This window comes from Clinocottus analis, unplaced genomic scaffold (assembly GCF_023055335.1).
Source record: "Clinocottus analis isolate CAN_PGR_092001 unplaced genomic scaffold, fCliAna1.0.p SCAF_15, whole genome shotgun sequence".
Classification (NCBI taxonomy): Eukaryota; Metazoa; Chordata; class Actinopteri; order Perciformes; family Cottidae; genus Clinocottus; species Clinocottus analis.
Window position 1 is genome coordinate 10,705,195 of NW_027175876.1, and position 10,852 is coordinate 10,716,046.

At 43.1% G+C, this 10,852-nt stretch overlaps 1 protein-coding gene across 1 annotated transcript; it reads right to left on the reverse strand.

The window, feature by feature from the left end:
- Nucleotides 1-1,772: 1,772 nt before the first annotated feature.
- actc1a (actin alpha cardiac muscle 1a) lies at nt 1,773-6,289 on the reverse strand. Its single transcript, XM_068577076.1, has 8 exons — nt 6,259-6,289; nt 4,490-4,643; nt 4,258-4,386; nt 3,964-4,159; nt 3,701-3,862; nt 3,024-3,215; nt 2,132-2,313; nt 1,773-2,034 (listed from the first exon to the last, which is right to left on the reverse strand). The coding sequence occupies exons 2-8, from the start codon at nt 4,616-4,618 to the stop codon at nt 1,891-1,893; spliced, it is 1,134 nt and encodes a 377-aa protein (XP_068433177.1). The 5' UTR covers nt 4,619-4,643; nt 6,259-6,289; the 3' UTR covers nt 1,773-1,890.
- Between the last annotated feature and the right edge of the window lie 4,563 nt (nt 6,290-10,852).

The following is a 10,852-nucleotide window of genomic DNA, read 5'->3' on the forward strand; positions in this document are numbered from 1 at the left end:
AAAGCGTCTCAAAGAGTTTCATTTTCCCCACAGTGTGAAGTTCTCTCAAACCTTTGGGAGACTTTGGAGAGGAAGTCAAACAGGTAAAGCAGACAGGAGGAGTTTCTGGCGGGTATCAAACAGGACAGCAGCTGCAGGGCCGAGGCCCTGTCCTGCGGGCTGGAGAGCGTCTGGGCTTTGAGCAGCGCCGAGTGAAGCTCAGAGGGGAACAAAGGCTCCGGCAGCTCCCTGCAAAACTGTTTGATGAGTGTCGAAACATCGTAGGGGAGGGCTGTGGCCAAACAGCCCTCTCCTCTATTCAGCTTGGCCTGCGACACACAAAGCAAGGACAAAACAAATATGTGTATTTTGTCACAATGAAGCCACAGCAGGTCAGATGCACAGCAGTGTTTGCTCAAACCACCTCCATCGTTCTGATGCCCTTTGTTCCAGTATAACTGATATCAGTGCAAGGTCAAAAGGTTAAGATCTTACCCTGAGGGTCTTAATGCGAGGAAGAGAGCCTGGTTTTCTGAACAGGCCAACAGTACCAAGACGCTCCAGCAGAAATGAACAAGCGTTCACCAAAAAGCTAAGACACAACATGTTAAAAACAACAAAAAAAAAGGTAAATTCTGGGAACAGACATCCCAGTTTAACTTAATACATGTCCTTATCCTGCCATTCGTACTCACCAGGGCACCAGTCCAAACTCAGGAATGTACTGACGCTGTAAATGCTCCAGAGGAACACCAAAGATCTTGGCCCCACTGATGAACACTCGCTCTTTTTTCTTCTCTAAACTCTTCACGGTAATCCCGTAAAGAACTTGAAGGTGAAACCGAATCACGTTACTGTCGGTAACCTTCATGCTGAAATGTTCACCAAGCTTTGACTGAAACACCACAAGCACCTCCACTCACTTAGTGATATCTCTGGTGGAAGAAGGAGGCCGGCTTTATTACACTCATCCATATCACCTGTGGCTAAGGTGACAAGGAAGGGAAAGTGTTGTGTTCAGGGCACATAGGGAACGTGGTAGATATGAGCTTTCAACTGCAAAATAACTTTCACTTCCTCTGATGTTATCTCCATTCTGAATATTGACATCACAGACAAGAAATGTGTTGATGTCAATGTCCCAATAAATAGAAAAGACAAAGTAAGCTCACTCAATCTCATCATAATTGTTCACTTTTGTGAATAAAACTGAGACGATGTCCCTGCTAAACAAAGTCTTAAATGGTCAAAACTTCAGCAACACTTGAAGACACATTTATGTCTATGAGGGGAGATGTTTATTTAAAGTACTACTTAATTATTTAACTCACCTGAGGCTTTACTGTTTATAATATTATAGAAAATAATGTTTGTGATTCTTTTTTGTGGAGAACTAAAATCCCTTTTTTTTTAATCTCACATGTTGAAAAAAAGTGCATTAATTATTAAATTATCTTTTTTGGTGAATTAGTGTTATAATTAAAGGGTCCGTAGAGAAGAGAAAGCTTTGTTTAGGGGTGAAAACTCCAGTCACACTAAATATATTGACAACTGAATGTGTAAGCTGTCACAAAACAGTTAATACAAACATTGCAGGACTTTTATCCTTGAATTAAACAATTTCAGCAGAAATCACAGATTATAAAAAAAGCATTTGAATCAGTTATGTTCGGCTTAGAGTTAAAATGATCAAATCAGATATTAGTCAACAGACTTATGGACTTCTTGAATGCTCACGGACCTGCTCGCAGCTGTATGTTAAGACTCCAGACTGTTACAGTTAAAAGCAACTATCTTTATTACAACAGAACATGTATATACAGCAAAAGGCACAGTAGAAATACGGATGAGGAGGGAGAGCTGGTGCAGTTGGAGAGGGTTTTTTCTTTGGTTTTGGTGCTGGTTGGAATTTTAGAAACACTTCCTGTGCACGATGGAGGGGCCCGCCTCATCGTATTCCTGCTTGCTGATCCACATCTGCTGGAAGGTGGACAGGGAAGCCAAGATGGAGCCGCCGATCCAGACGGAGTATTTCCTCTCGGGGGGAGCGATGATCTGCGGGGAGGAGCAGAGGTACAGGTTGGCACGATACACCATTTTAAACTTCCCGTCAACTGGATTTGACCAGTCGGTGCTGGTGGACAAGGCTCACCTTGATCTTCATGGTGCTGGGGGCCAGAGCGGTGATCTCCTTCTGCATGCGGTCAGCAATACCAGGATACATGGTGGTTCCACCGGACAGCACATTGTTGGCGTACAGGTCCTTACGGATGTCAATGTCGCACTTCATGATGCTGTTGTATGCAGTCTCATGGATACCAGCGGACTCCATGCCTGGGCAGGTGAGAGGAGGAGGGAGAGTTCATCAGCTTGACAGGATACGAGTACCAATACGTAAATAATTACAGAAATAATACAAATGAATAATAAGTATAATGAGAGTTGACGGCGACTTTCAAAAACATCATTAAGACATGAAGTGCTTTACAATAAAAGATGCAAATTAATCCACAATGTAGAATAAATCAAAACAATTCAAAAAGAGAAAACTAGATGAACACAGTTTTACTTGTAACCCCCTAATTTAGCATTTATTAGCTGTAGACCATTAGCAACACACTATAATGTAGTTATATGGTGAAATAAGGTGTTTTTTTGGTTTAAGTTCATATTAATAAACAGCGTTTGTCAACATTTACACCATCTCTTATGAAGACAGATTTTATATTCATTAAACTGTCTTACTGTGTTATCATTCATTGTTTGTTCATACACCGGCCTCCAGATTCATATCCATGTATACGTGCTTAAAGCTAGTGTAGTTTGTTATAAACCATCTATGAAATGTTTGTATGATCTCTTTTGAAGTAAAAAAAAAAAAGAAAACAATCAAAAATAGAAATTTAAGAACATATATGATTATGATATGCTATGTCATTGTCAAGCTGAAATTGTAGCCTACGCTTATCATGCCTGAGTCAGTAGTTTCACTGCACATGGGTGTTCACAGTGTGTGGGTGCTGCTGGCAGCTGTCGTGACTCACCGATGAAGGAGGGCTGGAAAAGGGTCTCTGGGCAGCGGAAACGCTCGTTGCCGATGGTGATGACCTGACCGTCGGGCAGCTCGTAGCTCTTCTCCAGGGAGGAGGAGGAGGCGGCGGTGGCCATCTCGTTCTCAAAGTCCAGTGCGACGTAGCACAGCTTCTCCTTGATGTCGCGCACGATCTCACGCTCGGCTGCAGGGAGGATATCAATCACAGTGGACTCGGTTAACCTCGCATGACAACATTGGTAACATGACAACGTAATCTAGGAGCAGCTTTCTGTGCTCACCTCAGCAGCCGGGGGTTCAGTGAAATGCTTACGAATAAAAAGTGTAGTTCATGAGTAATAAAATGGGGTTGTGCGTCACATCTTTGTCTGACGCCTTGGCGCTGCGTCGCCTCTGAGGTTGCCTTGACTATGAAACATCCAGCCAAAGATTGTTTGATTTTCTATAAGTTTATTCAATGCCATTTATTATGAGGTTTTTTTTCTACCGTAATCTCCTAATTCGATTTGTGTAGGCATATCTTCTTCATGAATTGAATTGGAAACTAAGTATATTTACTTAATACAGTAATAATCTGATAAACTAATATACATAAACCTCAAGAAAACCTCTTTTAATCTCATGGGTTATCCATTTTTCGTTTCCAGTGAATTGTTGGGTCCTTTTTACCAGTGGTGACGAAGGAGTAGCCACGTTCAGTCAGGATCTTCATCAGGTAGTCAGTCAGGTCGCGACCGGCCAGATCCAGACGCATGATGGCGTGGGGCAAAGCATAACCCTCATAGATGGGCACGTTGTGGGTCACACCGTCACCAGAGTCCAGCACAATACCTGCCCACAAAAAGCAGCAGTTTGTCAGAAGCAGACGCGTAAAGCGTGTGTGTTTTAGATCGGCACATTCAAAGAGTTTAAGTCCTTGGCTTGAGACTCACCGGTGGTACGACCGGAGGCGTACAGGGACAGCACGGCCTGAATAGCCACGTACATGGCGGGGACGTTGAAGGTCTCAAACATGATCTGGGTCATCTTTTCCCTGTTGGCCTTGGGGTTGAGGGGGGCCTCCGTCAGCAGGGTGGGATGCTCCTCTGGGGCCACGCGGAGCTCATTGTAGAAGGTGTGGTGCCAGATCTGTGAAACAGGAATATGTCAGGGACCGAATTTACTCACAGCTGGGCTCTAATCAGGAATAAAAAGAAACATCTAAAGGCATTGTGGTGTTGCTTCACCTTCTCCATGTCGTCCCAGTTGGTGATGATGCCGTGCTCGATGGGGTACTTCAGAGTCAGGATACCACGCTTGCTCTGGGCCTCGTCTCCCACATAGCTGTCCTTCTGACCCATACCCACCATCACACCCTGGGAGCGCAACGCAAACATCACTCAGAAAACATAGACACTTACAGACACAGCTTTCAGATGTTTGTGTTTCAGAGACTTGTGGCTCCTTTGGTATTCCTACCTGGTGACGGGGACGTCCAACGATGGAAGGGAAGACAGCACGGGGGGCGTCATCACCGGCGAACCCGGCCTTGACCAGGCCAGAGCCATTGTCGCACACTAGGGCGGTGGTCTCGTCGTCGTCACACATTTTTGGTCTTTTCTGGGTTGGCCTTCTGCACGAGGGATGGACAGAGGATGGAAACACGGACTCAACATTAGTTTCTGACACCGTCTGGATCAAGGCTGTGAGCAAACTGTCAGTAAATCCAGGTGATTAATTAAGGAGATGAAACCAGTGTCATGTTTGAATGTGTAATATTTCCATTTGAAGTCTCATTTCATGTAAACCAGGCAATACTGAGGAACAATGCAGCACTATGTTAAGTATGAAGACACGTCTGAGTGCTCTAATCTCCTCTCTGAGTCTCACAGCTGCCTGAAAAGCCAAAACGGGACATGTGTCCACCCCCCCACCCTCACACACTCTCTCAGGTCTATTTTCAGCTTCGGGACCCTTGTCACCCTCCTCTGCTCCCACAACCCGTCCTCTGTATCTCATCGTTAAGCCGGGGCCGGTTAACAGCTGAGGCGGTGTGTCTTTTGACAAGAGGCAGGAGGAGGCCTGCGTCTCAGCTGTCGCCACATAGGGACTCGTCTGTTAGGAGCCAGACCATGTGCCCTGATCCCTCCAGGATCTCTGGACACAGCCTGCATCCCCTCTGCATCCTCCATCTCCCCTCATCATCATGCATGCTTCCCCTATCCAGATCAACAGTAGCTCGTTCAGTTTGAAGTGCTATGTTGCATACTAGGTAAAGGTTTCATGGACATCAGCCTGTATACTGCCCATGAAGCAGCAGAATGGTACTTTGATAAAGCTCTAAAGGAGTTACAACTGAAAATGCGAGGAAAATCAAACTTATACTGCCTCCTCCAAAGTTTTTCCATCAAAACTGACTCTGATACGCTGGGCCAATGTTATTGAATGTTTTATAAACTTTTCCAAATCAAGGCCATTCATGGCAGATAATGAGTTTGGTTCTTCTTCCACCAAAATCAAAACCTGGTACTGGTATTCTATGGTTTCAATAGTGTTTCACTCTACATTTGAATAGCTGTTATTAATGCAGGAAAAAAAATACTTTCAATTGTCCTTTTTACCAGAAAATCCTCACCGAGAAAACAAATAAAATACAATGTTAAGTCTCCTGAGCAGGATAAGCAGACTAGACTTTGACTGCTGTGGGTTTCAGTGGAGCGTCATCAGTGGTAACCTCACAGTGGTCCAGCCCTGCTATGCAGTCAAGATGTTGGATTCATTTTGGGAGTACAATTGAATAAAATGTAACATTATCTATTTAATCTGGAAGTATTTCAATATTGATGGAACCTAACATGTTTCCACTAGTTGTATCTACATTGAGTCTGAGCTTCATGCTGCCTCTTCACAGCAAGCATCCCATCACTCACAGCATCCTAAACCTCTGAGTCTTTCCTCGTCTGCAGAGTGCAGGTCACTGTAAATCTGAAAGACTTTTCCATAATTCTCTTAACTGTTCAGCACCAATTTTAGTTTTCTCTTTTCAAACGATTCCCCCTCTCTTATGCCCAGCCCTCATCCTCCTCCCAACAACACATCAGCTTTGATCACAGAAACAATTTTAAACAGTGTAGAAGAAAAAAATCCATGGTTTGACAGTAAACTGTTCTACAGCTGGCAGCGTCTGCTCATCCTCCCTGATTCCTATGATCCAAAAAAAAAAGCAAGAAGACTGAAAAAGGACTCACCAAGTTGTAACCACAAGACTGGAGTTTCCACTGGGACAAAGGGCCGAGGGCGCGAAGTGGTCCTTAAATATGTCTCAGCCTCCTGAGGCTGGGGGGCCAGTGGGCGGGCTCAGGAGTTCACACAAGCCCAAATTAAGTGCTGCTTAGCAAAATGGTTCAGTAAAGAGGATACTGTGTCACAGACGCCATCAAACTGGGTAGATGTTGCCTTAGAGATAAACGTCAATGGACAGAAAGGAGGAGTCGTGGGAAGTATCAAGATGACTTTGGCCTGGATGGATGGTTGAGACAAATATACTGTACATAGTTTGCACATTAGTATGCTGTATTTTAGTTGTAGTTTAGGTGTTAAATTATTTGTGTCGATTCTTTTAGAATCAATTAATGCCCTTTAAAGTAAATGTGGCAGAGAGACCCCTCAACATGCAATATCATCAACTGGATCGGTTCAGGTTGTTTCCTCTTATTAGCAGCATCTTTCTCCCACTCGTGCTTCCTGGCGCTGCCCTTCAGGTCGCTAAGGAAGTGTTAAGATAACTAATCTCAAGCAGGGCACTGTGGTGGGTGGTTGGAGGGTGCGATGGTAATCTGAGATTTTGTCTGAGCAAGAAGCCGTCTAAGGGGAACCTGCCTGTGACAGTTTGTGTCGTTCCATGTGTGAGGAAGGAGAGAGAGGGGGTAAGGGGGAGTGCAAAAACATGTCAGACAGCTGAGATGCAATATTGTAAGAGGGGGTGCGTGTAGGAGGGGGCTGAGGCCCAGGACTCCAGTAGACGACAGATCCCCGGGACGGCCTGTGCGCCGAGCAACGGGAGGTGTGCTGTGCTCTGATTGGCTCCAGTGTCGCCTTTTAGGGAAATGGAGTGTAGCAGTTGCCAGTGGCTGCATGTCGCCACAGAGTGCAGCCCGAGCTCAGGCTCCTTATTCGTCACCTCACACTGCCCCCACCGTGCTAACGTCCCTATGCTGGAGCCCTATCAGGCCACCGCGAGTGCAATAAGAATGTAAATACCCCCCCACCACCATCAACACGTTGAAATATTCAGTTTGCGGTAATGTACCTCAGAGGGAGACTAGTAAGCTTCTTGTCTATTTCTATTTCAAGCGTTTACATAACCGAGAGCTACTTTCACATTTATGTGTTTTTGCCAACTGATAACTACTATTCATAAAGTTTCGGTTGTATTTCCTGATGAATCATCACAGTCTGTTTTATGTCTGGTGAAGGTTCTTGTAGGGGGTCAAGGAAACATCAAATGTTCAGATGATCAGTTCACTTCTTTGTACGATGAAGAAAAGCAAAACATCAACAATCGAGAAGTACATTTTTGCTTGAAAAATGACTTTCCATTATCACAATTATTCTGTTGATCATTTCAGCTCTTCGATGATCTCAGTCATTCAGGAACCTAAAGCAACAACATTCAACATTCAACTATGAAAGAAATACAGGCATATGATGATCTTGAAGTTGGACGCATGGATTAGATGTCGTTCTTCTGGCCACAGCGGAGCTTCCACATAGACTTTTTTTCTAGTAGCAGTAGAGATGGTGAGTGAATGCAGTCCCCTCTGATGGCCTGTAACAATAGCTAGTGACGGAAGAAGCATTACTTAAGTAAAAGTAGCAGTTTCAAACAATAAAAACACATTTAAAACTTGTTCCAAAACAAGAGGGAATCTGGGGAATTGGCCTTCACCAGCTGGTGAGCATCCAACCCGTTCTCATTTCCAACTTGTCACATATGATCATGTGGCCTGCAGTCACTTTTTAAACGCACAAGTAGCCCAGCGCCAAACTATGAAGCTCCTCTACAGTCGCTGGTGAATAAGTCCATGCCGATTTTTGGTTTCACGTGGAACATGAACATTGGTCTCAAGGTGAAAGTCCTTTGTTCAGGGAATTAAATCAGGGAAGAGCTCCCAGCCCATATCGAGCGAGGGAGGAGGGGCCAACTTTGAATGTTGTGCTTACAAACCGCAGCCGACAAATCCATTCACAGTCACAAGAAACGTACAAACAGTAAGACACAAGCTTAGGTGTGTTAGTGCCTGATTGATTTATTCTTCATTTACACAAACTACACACTCGTAGAACAAGACATACTGGAATGTGTGCTTCAATAAGTGTTTGTTTGGAACAGACTCTCTTGTTCAGTAAAGGGAAGAAATGCTTCACATTGTTGAGCAAAATGTAGGAGTCAGAGACATCCCGTTGGGTGAAACCGGTGCTGTGTTTTGTCAACAGCTCCCTTCAAGTCAGGGAAGCACTTTTTGGCAGAGTCCCATCTTTATCACCAGGTCTTTATCAGGATAAAGCAGATTGCTCTTAAATGGGTCATGGTTTTGAGGGACATTCGTCCTTATACGGGCATCTAGGAAGCACACAGTTTGTCTGATATGACAGCTGCCCCCTCTGCACTGCACCCCCCCTACCTCTTAGAGAACTCACACACAAAGACAGACAGGCAAGCACACACACACACACACACACACACACACACACACACACACGCACACACACACACACACACACACACACACACACACACACACACACACACACACACACACCTCAGCAGCTGTTAGCAACAACTGCTTTTTTAACAGTCAAGCCTTGCTTCAACAGTTGTTTTTTTTTAAACTATTGACGATGCGCTATTGCAATACATACTGTATGTCTGTGGAAATGGCTGAAGAAAATGAGCACAGGAGAGTAAGCTATTGCATTTTGTGCCACATTGCACATTTGTGCAATAAATGTGAGCAGTTATAAAGGTTTTTTTTAGTTTTATTAGTGAAAAAAACAACTTATTTGACCAACAGGTCAAAGCTGCAATCAAGCCGATTATAACTTATGTACTTTCATACCTTCTTTGTGGTTTTTACTATTTCCAGACAATGAAATAAATAAATGTTTCTAAAATAACTATTATATACGGATAATGGTAGTCTGATTTATATGTTTTGCACACTCCTATAGCACAGAGGGATTACAATTCACTTTGTCACTTCTGGGGAAAACATTTCAGTAAACAGCTGCTGACAATGCAGTCAGTGACATGTGCCACATGCCGACTGTAAACAGCTGCTGGCTCGGCAGCGTTTGACAAACTGCCTGCTGGTTGACATGATAATCATAACAATCACATTAGCGGCTTTGTAACTGTAAGTCATTGAAAGATATGATAAATGTAGCAACAGAAACACGGTTTTATGACCATTGCATTACATTTTAAAGACTGGCCAATAACAATGCCATTTCTTTTTAAAGTTTTAAAATCTAATATTGGCTGATACATTCATTAAAAAAAACCTGAATTGACTTTGGGGCAGCAGATATAAATTGATAGGGCTCAAGTTACCTTGCAGTTATAATGTAGCATTATCATTCATTTCAAGTTTCTTTTAGCTGTTTTTTGGTCTCAACCAACCACTGAGGAAAATATCTCCGTCTTTAGCTGCTAAATAATGAGCTTTGTTCACCAGTTAGTTGCTCACTGTGTCAGGCTGTTGTTGAGCAGGTAGTCTACAGAGGGTTTTAAAGCTGTTTCACAGGAAAATACCTGCGATGGCCAAAAAGAGAGTAAAACAAACAGTAAAGTGGGCCATACAGCTAACTGATGAGCTAATACACGGACAGTTTCTCAGATAATACTGCTCTATAAAAATATGGGGCACTTTGAAAGTTACCATGTCAGCGTGTCATTGTCCTTCGCCATGACAGGATTAACAAGCCCACAGATGTGTGCGTATGTGTGCTTGAGGTGGCCGGACTTAAATGGAGAGCTGCATGGGGGGTAATATAATTAGAATACCAGTGACACCACTGTGGAATGTAACTAAGTGCATATACTCAAGTGCTACCTTACATTTTATACTTTGAGTATTTTTATGTTCTGGCCATTTTAGACTTTATTATATTGCTTCGTTACGTTGCAGAATTAGATAACCAACAAATAGATTGCGATGTATTGCAAAAGGTAAAGCTTCCAACAGTATATAAAGTTATATAAAGTAACATTTAATGCAGGAGTTTTACTTGTAAAAGTATGTTACCGCTGTGATACTTATACTTTTACTAAAGTAAAAGATGAATACTTGCCGCATCACTGTGTGACACCGTGTATGTAAAACGTAAGGCTAATACCATATCTAATGTTTTAAGCCCCCTATCTCATATATCGGATACAGCTTCTCTTTGAAAACTGCTTTATCAAGAGACAATAAAATACACTAACCTTCTCTCTTCTCTCATTAGCTATATCAATGGAACAACAGAAAAATGTCCCATACATGCAAAAACTAGTGCTGACTATGATATACATGCACAGTAAGTCATATAGTCATCGTTATAATTTGAATTATTATTCCAGTATTTTTAGACTCAAAGTGTTTAAACTGGACTACTGGCAACAAAATAATACAAACTTACAAATACAAATAATACAAATAGTACAAACGTCAACATTTCAACTGGGCTGCCAGTGGTGAACGTGCGTTACGTGGAGTCACGTGACGTGTCAACCTTACGCATTCTCAGCGTAGCATTTCATTGGCTGACCCGTGGCAACCGAAGTGAGTCCCTAGTAAC

Bases quoted from the DNA above. Each gene is read 5' to 3' on its own strand.
- actc1a (XM_068577076.1), bottom strand. From the start codon at position 4,618: ATGTGTGACGACGACGAGACCACCGCCCTAGTGTGCGACAATGGCTCT. The intron at 4,160-4,257 runs GTGAAGCAACAC...CCTGTTTCACAG, and splicing joins ACTGGGACGACATGGAGAAG to ATCTGGCACCACACCTTCTA. The intron at 2,035-2,131 runs GTGAGCCTTGTC...TCCTCCCCGCAG, and splicing joins CCAGCACCATGAAGATCAAG to ATCATCGCTCCCCCCGAGAG.